Source organism: Elgaria multicarinata, chromosome 6 (genome assembly GCF_023053635.1).
Source record: "Elgaria multicarinata webbii isolate HBS135686 ecotype San Diego chromosome 6, rElgMul1.1.pri, whole genome shotgun sequence".
NCBI lineage: Eukaryota > Metazoa > Chordata > Lepidosauria > Squamata > Anguidae > Elgaria > Elgaria multicarinata.
Window position 1 is genome coordinate 31,965,473 of NC_086176.1, and position 21,707 is coordinate 31,987,179.

General features: G+C 42.2%; 1 protein-coding gene across 1 annotated transcript in view; it reads right to left on the reverse strand.

Moving 5' to 3' along the window:
• Positions 1-631: 631 nt before the first annotated feature.
• TEK (TEK receptor tyrosine kinase) overlaps positions 632-21,707 on the reverse strand; it is a 51,269-nt gene continuing 30,193 nt past the window's right edge. Inside the window, exons 10-23 of the mRNA XM_063129205.1 lie at positions 19,257-19,412; positions 18,025-18,159; positions 17,111-17,401; positions 14,577-14,876; positions 12,977-13,134; positions 11,014-11,224; positions 9,094-9,204; positions 8,204-8,394; positions 5,278-5,391; positions 4,352-4,422; positions 3,387-3,427; positions 2,757-2,853; positions 1,641-1,740; positions 632-940 (exon numbers count right to left, since the gene is read on the reverse strand). Of these exons, the coding sequence (XP_062985275.1) occupies positions 866-940; positions 1,641-1,740; positions 2,757-2,853; positions 3,387-3,427; positions 4,352-4,422; positions 5,278-5,391; positions 8,204-8,394; positions 9,094-9,204; positions 11,014-11,224; positions 12,977-13,134; positions 14,577-14,876; positions 17,111-17,401; positions 18,025-18,159; positions 19,257-19,412 (2,051 nt within the window). The 3' untranslated portion in view covers positions 632-865. The remainder of the gene's footprint in view (positions 941-1,640; positions 1,741-2,756; positions 2,854-3,386; positions 3,428-4,351; positions 4,423-5,277; positions 5,392-8,203; positions 8,395-9,093; positions 9,205-11,013; positions 11,225-12,976; positions 13,135-14,576; positions 14,877-17,110; positions 17,402-18,024; positions 18,160-19,256; positions 19,413-21,707) is intronic.

The following is a 21,707-nucleotide window of genomic DNA, read 5'->3' on the forward strand; positions in this document are numbered from 1 at the left end:
AGACCAAATTTCTAATGATTGTGCAAAGGTGAATTGTTCTTACTCCTGCCTTATCCTACTGAGTTTCACCTCTGAACACCTCTTAACAATATAATAACTGCAGGAACGTTCACCTCTACAGTGCTAGAGCAATGTTACTACAGTGATATTGGTTTGTAGCAGCCGAGTTGACTTTATGATGTGGCTGTGATCTTCACGCCTCTTTTGGTGACAAGGCTGGGTCTATGCAGGTTGCAGGCAGGTAAAAAGGCAGAAAACATTTTTTAATTAATTTGGTTTATATTTTCTTAGCAAGTGATGTGCCAGTCCGATTTTCTGCCTCTGGTCCAAAATCTCTTAAGCCATCTCTCACCTGTGTTTTGCTTTGCCTTTGCAGGATTTGGCAGTTACATAGTAGCTGTTTTGCAATATACATTTAACCAGATTTCAAATTGTCCAGTGCAGCAAAGATGTGCCTATATCCTTACAATAAATCCAGCTTTTTAGGGGGGGGGGGGATACATAATCATCTATGAAATGTAAAACCATGTATTTATTTTTAGCCCTTTTCTCAGTCCAAATAGTGTATGTGTGTAAGTGTGCAGGTATATGTGAGAGTGTGTGTGTGTATATATAGACAGACAGACAGGCAGATCTCTATATATAGATTTATATTGTACACATGTGCATGCACAAACACACATACATATGTACACACACTTTCCAACAGCATACTGAGGCAAACCTCATTATAAAGTATGTGTATAGCTAAAAGATATTGTACAGAGTGCTATACGCCATTATATACATCACAGCACATTATGTCCTCCCAGAAGATCAAGATCTTAGGTTATTTAAACTGATAAATAACTGAAGCTCTTCCATCTTAAGCAGCTTCTTCAGCAGAACAGTCAATGCCTGCATAGGTGAACTTCTCATACAGGGTTGTATTCACATAAGTCTGGAAGTACAATCAAGAAGAATAAGCTCAACATTTTATTTTGTAGTCAGGAAACGATGTAAATTCTTATTATTGCTCTAAGATACAGACTTATATCCTTTTACCCCCTCTATATCATGAAGCTATACGGTGATTGAACCCTACACACAGAGACCCTGTTCAGACGACGCGCTAAGCCACAGTGGTTAAGCATTTTGAGCTAAACATTCCTAACCATGGCAGCTACATAACTATGGTTTAAGCATGCTAACCATTTGCTGCAAAAGGGTTAGCAGCCTAACCATGGCTTAGCATGTTGTCTGAACAGGCTCACAGAGAGACTTGTTCGTTTTTTTAAAAAAAAACACTGGTGGTAGTCTTGCTGGCATAACCCAACTCAGGACATGGCCAATCATTTGAAGATTGATGATTTAGACCATCTGAGAAGCCACCTTCAGAACTTCGTAACATAAGCATATCTTATATATACTGAAAGAACCATATCACTCACCACATTTTATGTGGAGCAGCTTCTTACTATGGCAAAATGGACACTTGTGAGATTTTCACATGTGGTACTGATACTTATGTCCATTTTGCTACCAATGTGGCATAGGAGCTTGCCACAGGGCAATGGTTTGACGTGGCAACCAAGGTAACTCATAAGCTGGGGCTGAGTAATGTTCTTTTTAGTCCACGCTGACAACCTCCATGTCCTTACCTTCCTTTCTTCCAACATCCTATTCAAAGATACAAGTATTTGAGCAAATGATGGCCTCTCATAAGGCTTTTCTCTCCAGCACTGTCTCATTAGATCATAACTGAAGAGGAAGCAGAAAATACTAATTATACCACCATCTGTACAAATGCACAATAAACAGCTTTAAGCTTAAAGGTGGGATTATTCCAACGGGCTGTTGGGGCACAAAGAGCACAAAGTTGTCCTATTCCACAGAATTCTTTTGTTGGTCATGCTTTCTGCTGTTCCTGAAATAGAAACACAAATGCCAAAAAGTTTAATCCACTCAGAAGTTGTGGACAGAACTGATTGTAATTAACAGGTGCTGTACAAGAAAAGTTCCTATTCATTTTAATGAGGCTAAAACAGGAGAATTAGGTGTGTGTATTGTGTGTATGTTTTTCTTCAACTAGTGTACAAAGCCCTAAACAATTTGAGACCAGGATACCTGAGAGAGCACCTTCTCCCTTACCATCCTGCCCCATCAGTGAGGTCATTGGAGGGCATGCTCCTGATGGTTCCACCTGGACCTTTGGCCGTTAGTGTGGTGGCCCCTTCTCTTTGGAACTTGCAGCACCTCCTGAAAAGAATTCTTTTCCAGGAAGCCCTCCTCAACTGACCAGCCACAGTTTTTATTGGTCCTTTGTTTTAAATTGAACAATTTTAATTTGCTGTTTTTAATCTTTCCTTATTCTGTTTCAATCTTAAGTGCACCGCTCCGGAATCTATTTTAGATATGGAGTGGTATATAAATATTGTAAATAATAATAATAATAATAATAATAATAATAATAATAATAATAATAATAATACATTATCAAAGCATCAAAATGTTTATCTTAATAGCTTTCATAAGGCTGATAGAAGAAATACTTCCTGATCCCCTGAGAGCTCTATGGAAATTATTTTAGAAATTCAGTTTGATGGTAGAATTCTTCTCCCTCCAAATCAAAGTGTAGCTTATTCTAGTAGTCATCTTATCACTTACCTGAAGTAAATTGCACACACACACCCATTACAGATGTATATCTAAAATGCCATCATCCAAAGAGGGTATAAGGAAGAAGCATTCAACTTAACGCAAATTGAATTACTTACACCTCATCGTCACAGTTGAGAGGCTTCTCCAATCTGTACCCTTGGGGCAATTTCTCATACAGCTCCGCACAAGTCATTCCACAGTATGGTGTTCCACCTAGAAAAGATTTAACAACTGTCCTAAGCATACATATTTTGGTTCCTTCCATTGCTATATGAATGACAGTAGGTTGATGATTTGGGCAGTAGGATCAAGAAAGCACTTCTTTGCACAAAATATAATTAACTTGCGGGATTCACTGTCACAAATGGTCATGGCTGTGGCTACAGGACAATCCTATGCAGACCTATTCAGAAGTAAGTCTCACTGAGTTCAAGAGGACTTGCTCCCAGATGTGTGTATAGGATTGCAGCTTCAATTGTTTTAAAAGAACATTAGATAAATTCATGGAGGATAAATTCATCCATGTCAATTAACCATTATAGTTAGATGGAACCTCCGTGTCCAGACACAGTATGCCCCTGAAGACCAGCTTCTAGGTACAAGCAATGGAGGAGCACTGTTGCTTTTGTGCCCTGCTTCGGGACTTCTAGAAAATATGATCTTGGTCTTGATGGACCATGGTCTGATCCAGCTATGCTCTTCTTATATACTTAATAGAAATAAAAATACAAAAAATGGATACTTACCTAAGCTAACTATTTCCCATAATAGCACACCATATGACCACCTGCAAATAGGATTAAAATAAATCTATAATTGGGTGACATTAATTGTATTTCTAGGGACTATGTATAATAATAATAATAATAATAATAATAATAATAATAATAATAATAATCCATAGAAGCAAGACATGCACCTAAAATTGTATCTGAAATCAAGTCAAAATCCAGATATTAAATCTTTAGAAAACACAACAGAAGAGCCAGTGGAATAATTTTGCGCAGCAACAACAGGGGGACTGTTTTCATGGCTCTGGGTCGGTGCTGCCTCCCTGACCAAACCCTCCCTTTCCCTCTCCTAAGTTGGCAACGGGTGATCCCAACGCCAAAGAGAGAGTGCAGGGTTTCTAGGCGGCCATCCAGATCCCAGAGCCGCCCCTGCCATCTTCCTGATGGAAGGCGACCAATCGCTGGCCGCCTTCCACCAAGCTCCATCCCCAGGTTGGATTGCACTCTGAGTGACGTTACATGCCGGATGCATCGTGTTGACGTTGCTCCCTTTGAAAAAGTCAGAGTAAATTCTTGACTTTTTCAAATCGGAGGATTGCGGGGAAGCCCCGCAGCAGCTGTAAACCTGCGGTCATGTTGACTGACTGATGGGGTGCAGATCCACAGCCACTGCAGGGCTTTCCCTGCATGTAGACAACCCCCGCGGTGCTTGGTACTGCACAAAGCCAAGCATGCTCAGCACCTGGAACTCTTCCAGGTACTGGCAGAGTTCCTTTCTCTGTGCTAGGGGAGGCACACGACTCCATGCCTTTCCCAGCAGGGAAAGGAAAACATCAGGCGCTGACATTAGTGGAGGTGGCCACACCCAGTGATGGCATCCGGTGGGGGGGGCAATTCAGCCCCCCCACCTGAAAAAGGTTCTGCACCCCTGTTACAAATGAACAAGAGAGTTAGAAAATAGTCTTAACACAACAACTTACACATCACTGTTTGAGGTATACACACTGTAGTTGAGGGATTCAATTGCCATCCATCGCACGGGAAGCCTTCCCTAAAATGATGAGATTAGAATGATGTTACAGTCTGCTCTGGGCAAGTGATCTCTGATGCACGAACAAAATGGCTTTCCCATTCATTTAGATGAATAGAGCACCTCCTTGCAGGCACCATTGTGTAGGGGGGATTTTCTCCCTCCATTTAAATTAATGGGAACCCCCCCAACCCCACTCTACATCACCAGGAGATACAGTGTGCATCTAGATTGACACTAATGAAAGCTTTCATATCTATACAAACCTAGCCAGTATGAATTCTATACTTCAATCTTTCTCCTAGAGCGTCATCAGACCTGGAAAAATCTGATTTTTTTTTTTTTAACGAAACTTGCCACCATTTCCTGCTGTGTGCAGGAAAAGCAGCACAATGAAAATGCCCACTGAATGGGCCATGTGGTCATTGTGGCTTCCTCTTCCTCTCCTCATGTAAAGAGATCGTCACTATTGTGGGACAGCAGCAGGAGACCATAGCGAAGGGAGCAAACACGAAAAAAAAAACACCTGTCTGTTGATGCCCCTAATCAGCTAACTGGAATCCTCTGAATTTTATGAAAATACAAAGCTATGTCATCTGAAATCCTAGTACTTGAAACATCTGGCTATTCAACTTCTCACAAATAGCATCTGCTAATAGCTACTACCCAGTCCTATACCCCTGAAACAACAAGGTTCTGAAGTAAGAGTCATTGGTTTCAAAGAGGTTGCAGGCTTTGTCCTCTGGAAACCTGTGGCAAAGTCCAGATTTAAGTCCTAAAGAAGAGTGTCGTTTTTACAAGTAATGATACGGATAACACCAATGGGTACCTCTGCACAAGAAATGTAGTTGAAAGTTTGTTTTGGTCCTTCCTTACCATGGTCTTTTTAACGTAAACCTCTTGGCCTCTAGACAATCCAAAGTCTGCTATTTTTGCAACATAGTTCTCTCCAACCAAGATGTTTCTTGCTGCCAGATCCCGGTGGATAAACTAAAGAAAAGAAAAATTCTCATTATGAATCCTGGAAGTTAGGTTTGCTCATATTGCAGTGTAGAGTGCTGCAGTGTGTAGAGCTTCTGTTCAGGGTTCTAGCCAGCCAGCCAGACATTCTTTCTTTCAGGATATTCCATTCCATTCCTTTCCCCAGTTTCCCTTGCTCCACCAGTCAGCCAGCATCCCACGCCCACTGAGTCCTCAATTAATTCCCATACACACACACACACTTACGGTGTTTTCTTTCTAAAGATTTTTGTTCCTTGGGAAATGTTTGGATTCCCCCAAGTCTGCTGATACCTCCTTCTTGTGCATAGATGGGGCCATTTTGGTCACACACAAAGAATGAGATTGCTCTTCCTATATAATAGCCTTCCCCAACCTGGTGGCCTCCAGATGTTTTGGACTACAACTCCCAGAATTCCTGACCATTGGCCATGCTGATTATGACTCATGGGAGTTGTAGTCCAAAACATCTGGAGGCAACCAGGTTGGGGAAGGTTGACATATAGGTTTTAATACAGCCAGCTATTGCAGAAAGGAAGAAGCTAGAACAAAGAAAATGTTTTCTATGATAACAGCATGAACAATCTATTTTAAGACTATAACTAAATGCAAATCTCCATGACTTGAAAATCAGCCACTTCCTCCCACCCGCTGCTCCCTTCTTGCTTTGCATACCATCTTGCCTGATGAAAAGTTCTGGAGAACGCAAAAGCTCGCACAGAGTCTTGTAAAGGTGAGGCCCTAATACAGCTTTTAGCATAAACATTGTTCATGTTTAGCACGAACAATGTATTAGCATGAACAATGTATTAAAGCTCTCGATGTGAGCAAACAAGCTAAGGAAGGAAGAAAAGCAGTATAAAGCTAAGTGCAAAAATAAAAATATAATCTTTTCCAAGAAGCATGGGCTCTTCTTCCAGTTCCATAGATAAAACAACAAGAACTGGCATGATCTGAGAAATGTAATAGAGATGCTAGGTTTTAAAAGTTTAGCCATAACTTTTGAGCAAGTTTCACTCATCTGTAGGCTTGCCACTTCTTTATTTCAAGGAATGGTTTTTTATTCATGAACCTTATTTACACTACAAGGATGGTATATTCTAATAAAGTATGGTTAATGTTCTGACACATGTAATTTTTTGACATTGTCACAATGTGGAGGCAATTCCATGGCAATTCTCCTTGTACCTTTAAACACGGCACCCAATCAGGATATGGGTGAGGTATGACGGCTTCTCATAAGATCTTAAGAAGAATCATGGGGGATCAGACCAAGGGTCCATCTAGTCCAACATTCTATTCACACTGTTGCCAGCCAGCTGCTATGGGAAACCCACAAGGAAGACATGACTGTGCAACAGCATCCTCCTGCCGATGTTCCCCAACAAGTGGTGTATAAAGCCATACTGCCTCTGAAACTGGAGGTAGCATATAGCCATCAGGACTAATAGCCATCAATAGCCTCCTCCGTGAATTTGTCCCTTTTTAAAGCCATCCAAATTGGTGGCCATCACGGCCTCTTGTAAAATGAATTCCATAACTTAACTGCTCAAAGTACTTCCTTTTATTTGCCCTGGATCTCCCACCAATCAGCTTCATGGAATGACCCCGGGTCCTAGTATTATGAGAGAGGAAGAAAAATGTCTCCCTATCCACTTTCTTCACACCATGCATAATTTTGTACACCTTTATCATGTCTCCCCTTACTTGCCTTTTTTCCAATCTAAACAATGCCAGGTGTTGTAACCTTTCCTCATAGGGGAGATGCTCCAGCCCCTTGATCATTTTATTTACCCTTCTCTGCACTTTTCCCAACTCTACAATATCCTTTAATAGGTGTGGTGACCAGAACTGTACACAGTGTTCTAAGTGTGGTCACACCATAGATTTGTATAAGGGGAGTATGATCTTCACAGTTTTATTTTCAACTCCTTTTGTAAGGATATCTAACATGGCATTTGCCTTTTTCACAACCATGCTCACTGGGTTGACATTTTCATCGAGCTCTCCACCACAATCCCAAGAATTCTTTCTTGGTCAGTCATCGCTAGCTCAGATCCCGTCATCTTATACTTGATTGGGACTTTTTGCCCCATGAGCATCACTTGACACTTGCTTATGTTGAACTTCATCTGCCATTTTGATGCCCATTCTCCAAGTTTGGAGAGATCCGTTTGGAGCTCATCACAATCCCATTTTCTTTTAACCATCCTAAATAATTGGGTGTCATCAGCAAATGACTTCTTCCTGTTTTCTCCAATCCCCCCTCCCACAGCTGTCGTTTAATCAGTTGCTGCTACACAGCAACACGTCAGGAAACCTCCTTACTACAACAGGCAGGGGGATAAAAGAAAAACCATCTGGAGATTTTGTGGCTGCTTCCTGTACTAACGCAACAGGAAAAATGGAAAGTTCCGGGAGAATCTCCAGGTTGCAATTTGACAACTTTACTGAGTATAAACTACCTCATGCTTCCTTTTTAGAAAAAGAGATACCCAGAGTCGAGTCTGACTGGAACTTCCACACCATCAACTTGAAGAGCTTATTCCTAAACACTGATGTCTACAGGCTCACTGTAATTGCTCGGAAGTGGTGAAGGGAGGTAAATTCATTCTACACCTGTACAAGGGAACCGGTTTCATCTATTTTTACTTCATAGGTTCCAGGATTAAGCTTTGGCACAAATGTCAGTGAGGCCTGGCACAAACTCTCAAGCTTTTGGTAGGTATTTATTAGATCATACAATCAATGAATAACTTGTTGTGTTTGTAAAACAACAACAACAACAACATAAAAAACTGACCTGTTTTTGGCTCAGGTAGTCCATTCCTCTGGCCACATCTGCTGCAAAGTGCAGTAGCTGTTGTGAGGAGAGCGTGGAGGCCGTACTGTTGGCAATGGCAAATGCCGGGTCGGTCTCAAGGACCCGACTCTTCCGCAGAAAATCTAGCAAGTTTCCATGGGGAGCGTACTCAATAGCGAGGTAGAGATACCCTGGCATAAAACCAAGGGAAGGACTTCAGACATGTACAAAAAATATATGGTGCTGGGAACATTGAACAGGTTAGGGATTCTGCTGGTGTATTGCCTGCCAGATTAAGGACTCTTGAGGGCACAGCTTCTGGAAGGATTCATGGGCCTCAAAGCATGAGCTCTATTCCCCACCCCTGCCCCCCAATGGGAACTGACCCCAAATGTCCATTCTCTGCCCTATCCTTCCAGAATGCCAGGCTCTTGTTCAATTGGCCCTTTCCTTCTCAGAGGAGTTATGCAAAGACCCTCTCCCATCCTTTCATATCCTCTTTCATGCCTCCCTTCTATGGTCCCCAAGTTCCTGCCTTTATTGTGTGAATGGTTTTCAAAAGTACAAAAACACCTTTAATTTAAGATCTTTAGGAGAGATGGGTCCTGTGGGCACCTTACAGAAAAATGTATTAGATTTATGTGATGAAATGGACCATATGCATCAAAGCTTATCCCTCAATAAATGTGTCAGTCTTCAAGGTGCCAAAAGTCTCTTTGTTGCTTTTGCTGCCACAGACTAACATGGCTAACCTACTAGGAGTCAAAGATATGCATTTTCATTTAAATATTTTTTGTGCAGCATGGCTAGCAGTGCAAAAATCCCAACTGATTTTAAGTTCCTCAAATATATTTATTTATTTAAAAAAAATCCACAGAAAAGCATCATACCTCGATGTTCACAAGCTCCCAAAAGATTTATGATATTAGGATGGTGTCCAAGTTTACAAAGTACTTCCAATTCTCCTGCAAAATCTCTGTGATCATCCTTGGAGGCGTATTCTGCAAACAATATTTTGTTTTGTTTTATGCACATATACATTTTGTTTTTGTTTTGTGATTCCATTTGGACCTACTAAGCGGCGGGGGGGGGGGGGAGTGCTTGATTACCAAGGCCTATTGGTACTTTCCCCAAATTAAACCTACGCATTTAAACTAATAGTAGTTATTTGTGAACAGCCCAGAGAGCTCCGGCTATTGGCCGGTATAGAAATGTAATAAATAAAAATGAATAAATAAATATTTTACCAAGTGTTGGCTCCTGTGAATCTTATCTGTGTCTGTCCGCTAGAGGATTCATCAGGGGAAAAAACACAGGACTTTACGTTCCCTCCTATCTCTAAGATACGTGGGGAATGAAAAACATGCCTTTTTAAATTTTTCAAAGTAGCATAGTCTAAGACCAAGCTCCAGTGGAATACTCACAATGGAGAATTGATCTTACCATAACTTCCAAAGTGTAACTGAAGCATTCAGAGGTCGAACCCTTAGTCAGTGCAAGCTTCAAAAAGGCACTGCCTCCAAGAACATATGTATGGCAGGCTTGGAAGCCATGTTACTGATCATTAGGTTTTTTATTTACTAGGTACTAGTCATGGCCCAAGCCCAGTTTGTACTGCAATTTTATGTATTTGTGAAAGTATTAAATATTTATATTACCAAGTGTTTCTTAATACTTTTTTATGGATTAGCTATTTTATTTTAGTATGTATAGCTCCATTTGCGCTTTAAGTATTGTATCATACCAATTTTCTTAGACAACATGCTAAGCCATTGTTAGGCCGCTAACCCTTTGCAGCTAATGGTTAGTGAGTGTAGTTAAACCATGGTTATGTAGCCACTGTGGTTAGGAATGGTTCACACAACATGCTAAGTCATGATTCACATGGCACACTAAGCCATAATGTTTCACTCACAATACTTAAACCCCCGTGGTTTCGTGTGTTGTCTGAACAGGGTCAAAGGATCAATCTAGCATAGTATTAGCTACACAAGGTGTCAGACAGGAGCCTTTCCTAGCTTTACCCTAGAGATGGCAGGGACTGAACTGGGCACCTTCTGCCCGCAAAGCATGTGCTCTACCACAGAGCTGCGCCCCTTCCCCTAATCAGACATCACAAAATTAGTCCTACAAAACACAGTGCTGTTCTCATTATGACTGACAGCAAAGGCTGAGTGACGAAGTAATACTTCCATAGATCTGGAGAAGCAAGTACTGGCTTATAAAATTACTTTGATAGCTTCAGAGCACCGTCTCCATGTTTGCAGTGTTGAGGGTACTACAGAGGTTGAAGGCTGTTTTATACTCTGACACATGGCGCTGTAAAACCAAAGTGCTGTTAAGCTAAGTCTCAGAGGCTCACTAGGTGGGATGGAGTTTGAATACCATTAAAAATCAAACAAAAGAAAACCGGGGTGGATGGGGGGAGACTGAGCAGAGGCGTACTGGAGGGAAGGGGGTGCTTAATCCTTTCCCTACCCATTATTTTTCTGTCGAAATTTCCCCTCCCCAAAACAGAGTTTAAAATGTCATTTTTTGAACCCTACAAGGGGGAAAGTTACTGGGGCAGCAATTCCATGCAGAGAAATATAGGGCAGGAGGAATGAATAAGCACACTCTCAGCCTACCACTTCTTCATACTGTTTTTCTTCTTTTTTTTAAAGAAATGGCACCGGGCCTGTTCTTTTGCCATTATGCAGTCAGCCTTTAAATCCATATTTAAGAACATCGGTCCATTCTGCATTTGCAACTTACAGACATCCATGGATTTGCTGGCTAGAGGCTCCCAACCCTTCCACTGATAGACTCACCCTTCATCCGTTTGATAGCTGCATCCATTCGCAACCCATCTTTCTTGATTCGCGCTTTCAGGACTTGGCCAAAGTTGCCTTCTCCAATCACATCCTGAAATTTGATGTCATTCCACTCCAGAACCGGGTAAATAGTGGAATCTGGGCTATTTTTGGCTTTCCGGCTCAGGGTAAGAGTCCCTGAATTGAATTGTACTGCTGGTTCATCTCTCTGGTAAAAAGTTAAGGACAGGATGACTTAGGTATCCACAGATCGTACAGAAGATACAACAAGGAACAGGATACATTAAAACTGTTATTAATGTAACAGTTACATTTGGGGAGAGGTGTTGTTTGTGATATAAAAGGTTTCCAAGAAAGGGATGAAATAAGGATTTTGAATCAGCTGCTTTTCCTTGCCTTAAAAATAGCCTTAAACATACAGATGATTTAGTTGGTCAGGTGCTCCAGGGATTACATGAACCTGCAAGTGGTAATAATCCTGTCACACCTTGGGGGGGGGATCTACACTACTGCTTTTAAAGCGCTTTAAAGCACTTTGAAAACGTTTTGAAACCTGTATATGCAGTGTGTCCTGGGCCCCAACAGTTATCAAAACTGTTATAAAGTGCTTTAAAGCGCTTTAGAGCAGTAGTGTAGATTCCTCCCCAGGTCACTATTATCACACCTGTATGACTTTTATTTTAAATAGTAGGTATTTAGTTATCTTTTGAGAAAATCATATATTACACAAGATGTACAGGTTGCTCCTAGTAAAAACTAGGAGGGATTAGTCAAACTATTTGAACTGAGACTCAATGCTTTTTTTACTTCACCAACATATGTCCTCTAGGTCAAAGGTGCAAAAAGTGCAGCCTTCAGGCCCACAAAAAATCTGGGGGATGGATGGAGAGTGAGAAAAGAAAATGCACTAGAAACAGGCTCTATGGTTCCTGCCATAAAAGCCTTGTTCCTAGAGCAACCTAGGAAACAGTGCTGGAAGGCTTCTGCCCATTTCCTAGGGCATTCCAGGAACTGCTACAGCAGGAGCCGTACACTCTGTTCCTGGAGCATTTTTACTTTTTTCTGAAAAGATTCCAGGTAATCGAGTTTGGGATGTCAGGATCCTTCAGTATGAGAGGGGATTAGAGAAGGGAGGAGGGCTAGGAGCCAGGATTCCTGGGGGCTGTCTTTACGGCACCAAGTTGGCAACACCTCACTCCAAAACCCCATGGTTTTACTCCCCCAAGGTGGCATCAGGTAGTACTGACACCAAGGAGGCACCGCAGGGTTTCCAGTGGCCATCCAGGTATCGGAGCTGCACCCTCCCCCAATTCCTGCTGGAAGATGACCAATCGCCAGTTGCCTTCCACCAGGGAACTGGCCCCGAATTGGCTCCGGAGTGATGTTGGGCAGCAGAAGATCTGTAGTGACCTCACTCCCATTGAAAAAGTTGGGGTAAGTCCCCAACTTTTTCAATGTGGAGCTTCGTGGGAAAGCTACTGGCTGCAAAGCTACTGCTGCGCCATATAACTGATGCAGCGCAGATTCACAGCCACCGCAGAGCTTTCCCTGTGTATAGACAGGGAGAGAACTGACTTTTCTGCCAGGATTGTTGGTTTTATCTGAACAAAATAGCTGCCTGGCGTGGGAAACGCTCTTGGGCAGGAGTTGTATTTGACTGAGTGATGTCTCTGTGTGTGAGTTGTAAGTTATATGTGAGTTGTATGAAAATGTGGATGTGCAAACACACACACACACACACATGTGCAGCTCCTACCACTGCCAATAGACACGATACAACCCTCAGGGAAGAAAAGGTCATGCACCCCTGCTCTAAGATAACCTCCCCCAACCTGGAGCCCTCCAAGCATGTTGGACTATAGCTCCCATCATTTCCAGCTGGGGGATGGGACTTGTAATCCAACACATCTGGAGGGCTCTAGGATGGGGAAGGCTGGTCTGGGAAAACCAATGGACTTACCACCACATTTTGGAAGGCCTGGGCCATTCGTCGCTGGAAGTTTGCACGCTTCAGCTGCAGCATAATGAAAAAGGCCAGCAGGATTGTCACACAAGTCATCCCTGCTGAGCCAAGGATAGCAATCAGCAACATCCTCCCTCCCTTTGGCTCATACGGAACTGTGGGAAGCAGACGAACCATCCTTATTTTTATTTTATTTTTTAAATCTATATAAATTGAATTCCTTATAAAGATATCAGCAGCTCATCAACAAACATTCAATCCATTGGAGTTTATTAGTTAACTGACCGTAGGCAGACAAATATAAGAATTCTCATTTTACAACTACAAAAACAAAGGCAGAGGAATTGGTGCAATCTAAAGAAAAGTAGGTGCCCCTATGAAACCAACGTGTTAAAGGGCTTACCTAGACAGCTTCAGGGCAGCTAAGGGCCTTTGGAATGTGGTCTATAGCCCAGATTTGCACAACTGGGCCCTAATTATGCATCCGCACTGACAGTATAGTTTACTTGCAGTGTTGTATTTAGCGCAGAAAATGTTGCATTTTGAATCTCTTGTTCTAGAATACTTGAATACCAGGAATATAAATGAAGAACAAATCTACAATCCAACTCTGTTTTTAACAATCCGCTTTAATTGCTTTCTCTTGTGAATCTTCAGCCATAGTCTTATAAAACTGCAAAGGTTCTAGAAGTCGCTGTCCTTCTGACAGCGCTGCAGTTCCCAACATCCCTTTAGGTTTGGGGGCGCCATGGCAGCCGCATCATTTTAGCATTCCAGTGTGGATGTGCCCTTATGTCACAGCTATAAGCCAATGACTTTATAGTTGATGGTGTAAAGCTTCTGACAACTAACTTCAGGGGACCATTCCATAGCCGCCTCCTCGCCTTCCACGTGTCGAGGAAACGCATCGAACTGGAAGGGGATGGAGCTGGCTTGCCCTGCTCTCACGCTCTGTGTGATTAGTTGAAGGGGAGGATGTCTTTTCTTTTTCTTTTGAATATTCTGATGTTTGATAAACTCATATTGAAGACCTTTAGCCCACTACTGTTTTATAAAGCAAATGAAGGCAACTAAGGCCAGATGGGAAAAGGTGATAGCCATGGCTGGCTAGGGTATGCTGGGAGTTTTAGGCCTTTTTTTGTCTAAACATCCATAGGATTGTGCCCTAAAAAAAAAGCATTCCCTGTGGGTAGGAGGATTTCTAGTTTGCCCTGCTGGTTCCTACTCCTCTTTTACTTACACCATTATAGACTGTAATGCTTCCCTCTTCTCCTGTCCAACCTTTTGACAAAATATTCTGACAAAACATCCTGTGTTCTTCCCAAACTCAAACATTGCAGTTAGAATAAAATCATGACAATCCACATAAGAATTGCTTAGAATGCAGAATTTTTGGTAAACGTAGTACTGATTTTTTTAAAAAAAATAGTGGAGGTAAGGGCACACAATATAACTTGCCCTGCATGTATCTAGTACAATTAAACTGTCCACAATGACCTGGGAGTAAGCTCTCTTGAACACAGCAGGACTTACTTTTGAATAAATATGCATGGGCTTGCTTTGGAAGGGAGGAGCTCAGATCCCCACTGACACTTACCTTTGGTTTCTGGGAGGGTTTTCAATTCGTAAGAAGGGTTTGGGTTGCTTGATCCGATATTGTTCTGGGCCCTTATCTGAACCAGATATTCAGTGTTTGGCTCAAGACCCTTGAGGTGGTACTGGGTGATGGTGGCGTTCCTTATGGTGACATCAATGTGGTTGTACTCAGTCTTGCCATAAATTTTGTAGCTGAGGATGATGGAGGAGATGGAATGTCCTTCAGCAGTTGACCAAGAGATGATAGCGGAGGAGTCTGTGACATTTATAATCTTGATGTTATCAGGCGAAGGAGGAAGTCCTAACAAATAAAAAAGCAAACAGAATGTGTATTATTTCACATTACAATACTCCCTCTAAGAAAAGTCAGAAGATCATTCACAACGAACCTGGATCTGATGTACATTGAATGGCATCATAAGTTTAAAACATGGCAACAATGAATTAAATCACCAGTTTAGCAGTACAATCCGTATGCATGCCTACTCAGAGGTAAGCCTCACTGAGTTCAAGGGGACTTACTTCCAGGTAAATGTGTATAGAATTGCAGTTAAAGCTACACTGGCTATACTAGAGTGATCAGACACAAAAGAAGGCAGGGCTCCTGCAGCTTTAACTGTTGCGATGAAGAAGGAATTTCACCAGGTGCTGCATGCATACAAATGACACCTGCTAAAATTCCCTTTTCAATACAACTGTTAAAGATACAGGAGCCCTGTCCTCCTATCCCTAACCCTAAGCCTAAGTTCACAGTACCATGAGTGTTATTCAAAAGGGTCCCAGTGCAAGCTGGACGTACTTCTGTTTACGCAAAGTGGGGGAGGTCTGCAATTTCTGTCCATCACTCCATCTGCAATCCCCTACACCACATCCTGTGCCATCCCAAATGTCTCCCATTCTATAAGACTGGCCTTTTGGAGGATACAGAGGGCTGCAGCAGGAAGAGGGGACGGCAGGGAAGCTCTGTTATGCACGTGGGCTTCTGCTCATAGTTTTCTGGATGCAAGTCTTTAATCTTTATAAACCACCCACAGAGTTTCAGCTATTGGGCAGGATAGAAATGTAATAAATTAAAGTCCTCATATTTTGTGATTTTGATTCTATTCCTAATGGCTTATATTGATTAGGCTTTTAATGTGATAATTTTGAGATTCTATGCTGACTAATCAAGTATTTTGGAATCACTGGTCAACAGTAAATAGTTATTTGGTCAATGAGTTGGTTCTTCACTACTTTGAATTTATATTATTAATCTAATTAATTTGGCATCAGTCCTTTACAACAACAACAAAAGCTAAATTCTTTTCCTTTCAATAATAACCATGTTACTGAACTTGCTAAAGATCAGGAATGAGAACAATTACAAGTTTTCATCAGTGTCCCAAATTTAATTGATGGAGAAAGTTTTTAAATGAGGGAGTCAATCTTAAAAATGGGGAGTTGATAATTTGCAAAATTATTTAAAATTGCATTGATTAATTGGGGGAAAGACATGTTAATAATCAACTAATCATCAATTAAAATCCTTTAATCACTTGGCAGACCTAAAAATTAGGGGAATATATTGATTCTAATTAGAAAGTATTACAATGGACTCTGCAGAAGCTTTAAAAATGCCACACACACCCCTCATGGCTGCCTTGGTAGAAATCAAGATGTTTGACTAACATGTAGATCACAAGCTATAATGAAGTAATAACAATACGATGCCTTATGCTTCCACTAGGAGTCCTCATGAGGACAGAAACCCATATGTTGTTAATATGTCAAAGGAGACAAGGCGCCGGTCAGGGCTTAACTTACCTGTACAGTGCAGAGAGTTATGGTGACATCAATGTTGTGATGACACCATTTTCCAGTGGAGAAACAGGGAGGAAAGGGGGAAATGTTAGACTATACACAAAAACAAAAGACCTATTACAGATGTAGAAAAGAGGCCAGACATCACAGCTGTACAAATTGGTATGATTCCCAAAGAACTCATGATCAGGGGGAGGTGGCAGGATTTATATTCCATAATAAAAACTGCTTGTTGTGGCATAGGAAAACCGAAAAACCATAAACAAAAGGAGGGGAACATCCAAGCCAGGTCAGAACAGGTTCTCAGGATGCAAACAAATATTTTCATGAAGCCTGATGTGTTTCGGACTGTACTTTGTTAGTACAGGGGTACTAACCTGTACAGGGGGTTGTTAGAAGATGGTGCCTGCAGAATTTCCTCTAGTAAGATAATTATCTCTTGTGATCATCTATGGCAGTCAATTATCTTGCTAGAGGAAATTCTGCAGACACTATCTGCCAACAACCCCCTGAGGAAGGCCTTTGAATAATGTACAGGCCGAAACATGTCAGGCTTCATGAAAATAAATTATTTGCATCATGAGAACCCATTTCTCCTTTTTTCTGACATAGCAAAACAGGCCAGACTATACCATACAAAACAGGCCTGGAAAACTGTATACCTTCAGAAGGAGATCTGACTACACCACACAGAAAAAGTTAAGCTAGACCACACAAATTACTCCACTGACTTACGGTTACTGAAGGTCCAGGCGTAGAGGTAGTCACTCCATTCCCCTTCAGACTTGCCATTCACACGGACACGGCATGCATACTGGTGTCTGGGTTCTAAATTGTCAATAACCAAAGACGACTGATTTCCTAGCGGTCCAATGACAGTGGTACTCTTGCCACTCATATCCATCACACTCTTTTCTACCTCGATGTAGACGTCATCTTCCCCGTGCTGGACCACTGGCTGCCATGACAAGTTCAGAGCTGTTGTGCTTTTAGGGACAAGGCTGAGGCCTCTTGGAGGAGGGAGACCTTAAAGGACCACGAGAAGGAATGTTAATGGCTTTGGAAAAGAAGAGCCCTTCACCCATCAGATAAGGCATGTTAAGATGTTAAGGTTATGTGCTGCCAGTGTAGCCTGTGACATGTTTTTCACACCACTGGCAGCAACAGAGAGCCTAATGCAACTTGCAGTGTACTACAACCCATTTTCCTCAGTTGATGCCCTCTACATCCATTTCTATAAGAAACCATTTTGTGATGATCATTCCACACATTACGTTATATTACATGGCAGGAACCAAACTTAGATTTGAAACAGAGTGCAGATGTGGTAGCGAGCTGTAGCTAATCGTATTGTAATTTATAGCAAGGTTTAATCTCAGTGTAGTGCAGCTGATATTACATAATGCACTATTTAATGGATATTTCACAACATTTTATTCAAATGATTTTATATATATGTGTATATATGTGTATATATATATATATATATATATATATATATATATATATATATATTAAAAACAAAACATTTAATTCATCGCTTTTGGATAAATGCACTTTCCCCATTCAAATGGCTATACAAAGTGGCCACACACTGAAAGATGGGAGTGAATATCCCCTTTATGGGAAATGTCCAAAGATCTACATACCAACAGCAGCTGTAGTGAAACTGGCTGTTGGCCCGGGATGTCCAACTCCCCCCTCTCCTCTACGAGTCAGACGGACACAGAAAGAATATTCTGTTTTTGGTTCCAGAGAGTCTAGGGTCCAGGACTTTCCAGTTACTGAATTTGAAAGGAGAGAAAAAATGAATTACACATTGCAAAATGAAAAGGGGGGCAAAATTTTATATGTATACAAACATATTTCTCTCGTCCCACTGTGGCTTTTGGTCAAACATATTTTTCTTCCTCTTGAAACAAAGTAAAAACCACTAAAACATGTTCCCAAAGGGAGAACTGGGATATGTGTACGCACCACATGCCGCTCCTTTCATACTCTGCTGGATCTGGCATGGATTCAGCAGAGCCATGCATGAGCAGATGGAAGCTCCCTGATTTTTGCCAATGACCCGATTCAGGTGAAGTTCAAGAATCCCCCCATTTTGAGAGGCACCTTTGGGGGGGGGCATCATGTACTGCAGTGAGCAGGAAGAGGCACAATATCCCCATTCCACAAGTCTGGCTCAGTTGCAATTGGAAACCATAGTTCCACTTCTATAAGAACGAGAAGCAGTAAGCCTCTTCCCTATCTCCTCTTTCATACCCTTGAGAAGAACATTTCTATTTTAACCCTATCAAACTTCCCTTTGATGCTCCAAGCTCAGGGAACTAAACCATGGTTTGAGAACAAGCCAGGATCTGAAACCACAGTTTGATCCTGGCTTGTTTTCACCATAGTTTAACCCAGGTTGCAGAACCTCAGGCCCAGGAGTCAAATCTGGCCCACCTGGGGTCCCAAACCATTCTCCAGGGTTCCCCCAATGGCTATGCATCTTTCCCCTTGGCCCCACCCCTTTTCCTTCAATAACCAATTATTTGATGGTTACCTGACCTTTGTGCATCCCGCCCCCGCTCCCATTCTAAAAAGCTCTCCTAAGGCTTAGTTACTGGCAGTAAGAGCTCTAAGCTAAAACATGCTGGTATTTTTGTCCCTGTCCCTTTTGCCACCCATGTCTGAAATGCAGCCACCAAGAGCTTCTCCAAAATGGAAGGAAAGCTCAGGAACCATGAAACAATAGCCAGTCAGGGGAAAGTGGATGGGGGCCAAGGGAAGGGGTGTGGCCAACTCCAGCACCCCACAGAGCCGGATAGGGACCCCAGGTAGGCCAGAGGGTTCTGTAACCATGTGGTAAATATTCGACTGTTGGGGTGATCCTTACCTTCCACTGACTTCCACTGAGTTTTTTCACTTTTGTAGAGAACCTTGGTTGATACAATTGGTCCATCCCCAGAAAATGAATCAGCATTTGTTTCAATGGTGAGAAAATTATGTCCTCTGTTTACCAATGTTGGCGCTTTTTGAGGCACAGGAAGAACTGTCAGGAAGAGGAATAGTGACACAACTATTACATAATTACTATATTTAAAATAAATAAATAAATCCATTAGTAACAAAGTTTGTCTGTCTCTAGAATTAATAGAAGGAATGCCAGAGCAGAGATTTTTACGAATCATTACATTGGTACATTTAATGCAATGTTCTTCCACTGAGGGTGGATCCATGTGTGTAACCTAGAACAAAAGGTTAGTTGCATTCATTATAATGGCCTGGTTCAGACAACACGCTAAACTATGCTGTTTAACCACAAAATGCTTAAGGGAGTGCATTAGCCTTAATGCATTCCATTAACCATTTTGTGGTTAAGCAGCATGGTTTAGTGTGTTGTCTGAACCGGGCCAGTGTCATATTGTACACATAGTTTCTGACACGGTGACTAGTCTCTCCAACAGAAAAAGTAATATGGAATAGTTCTGAAATGGATGAAAAGGGTGACAGATGGGGGAATAGAGAGCTTTCTGATTTCAAGCAGTAGATTCCGTGATGTATTTTAGAGCGGGCTCCATTGAGGTGTTTGGGTAATGCCTCAACACCTGAGGAAACCACTTATCTGTTCTGATGATGATGATGATGATTGCATTTATATCCCACCTTTTTTCCTCTTAAGGAACCCAAGGCGGTGTACATAATCCTCCTCTCCATTTTAGCCTCACAACAACAACCTTGTGAGGTAGGTTGGGCTGAGAGTCTGTGACTGGCCCAAAGTCATCCAGTGGGTTTCCATGGCCGAGTGGGGACTAGAACCCAACTCCCAGTCCAACACTTTAGCCACTACACCACACTGGCTCTCATGTATGTACCTCATAGGCCTCAACCCACAACGTTTTCACTGATATATATTTTTACCTCACACACTCAGCACTTAGCAAGCACATGCATGAAAGCACTCAGGGTAAGTTGTGCTCCCCTTGTCCCATCCTCACTGGATATATGAGGGTATTTTTCTTGGTTATGAGAAGTGAAATTTCTAGCAATACATAGAGCCGAGAGTGAGCAGGGGGCTTCATTTTCTGCTCATCCAGCCCTGGAAAACTCGGGAGATACAGAAAGTGCCCAAGAATGTTTTCAGGCAAGCTTCTCCTCCCTCTGCCTCCCCATTCTCATTCATTTCTCTTCTACCACCCTTCACATATTTCTCCCACTTGCTCACAGCGCAGCACACAGTTTCCTTCTGGCTGAGCTAAGTCAATGAAATCAAGGCTGATCTACACCAGCATTTTGTCCTGGTACATCTGGCTGACACACAGGACATACCATGAGTACCTCAACCTGTTGTGCTGACACTATTTTGCCATCAATATTCCATTGTTTTCCAAAAAAGATGGTTTCTTCAGTGCTTGGACTTTCCATGTGCTACGATGACATGTGTGTATATAATACCTAGCAGTATTATAGCTCTTTATCAGTAGGAATGGCTTTAAGGCATTTCCCCACCTTCTTCCTCCACTTCTTATATCTTGCCCCTTCTCCTCCTTTTGGTCCCTGCTCTTCCCTCACACTGGTTTTTATAGAATTTGTTGGCAGGGAAACGCAAACCAAAAATGATTTGCTCCTCTGAACCCCTTTCTGGAGCAGCGATTGCCCACCACACTCCAGATCAGAGCCACCCTTGCTGCCTACTGCTGTGAGGGTGCAGACAGTGCTCCAAAGAGACTCCAGCAGTTGGGGGGCTCCCAGGAAAGACCAGGGCACAGGACCATTTTGTTGGATGGCACCATTCGAGAACGAGTGAGAAAGGAAGAGTGGCTTGTCCGTCCTCACCAGATGGAAGCTCCCCCTCCAAAGGAAGAGGAGGAAGAGGAGGAAACTGTGGCTTGAAGACAGCCAAAGGGGAAGGAAGAATACGGTGAGGTGCTCATCCATCCATTGTTGTCAAGGAAGGGACCCTAACCAATACCTGGTGTCCAGATCTGTGCACCCTGCATCCTTTGGTAACCAGCATTGCTGGCTTCATCCCACAACCCTCATTGGGAGGTGGGAGCCCCCAAGGGACTAAAGGAGCAGCAAAAATGCCACATCCAATGGCAGCAAGGTGTCTGACCCATCAGGGAGAGGGCCATGATGGTAGTGTCACCATGACCTCCATACCTGTCCCCTACCCCACACCCTTCTCCTCCTGTGTGATTTTTTTTTAACAGCTGCTTTTAACTGTACACGTATGGAACAGTGTAGCTACGGACAACCATGCAAATTTATTTTTAAACGTTCATTGCTATGCACCATCAAAGGTTCGCATGCAGACAGTGGATTTAAAAAAAAGAGAGAAAGAAAA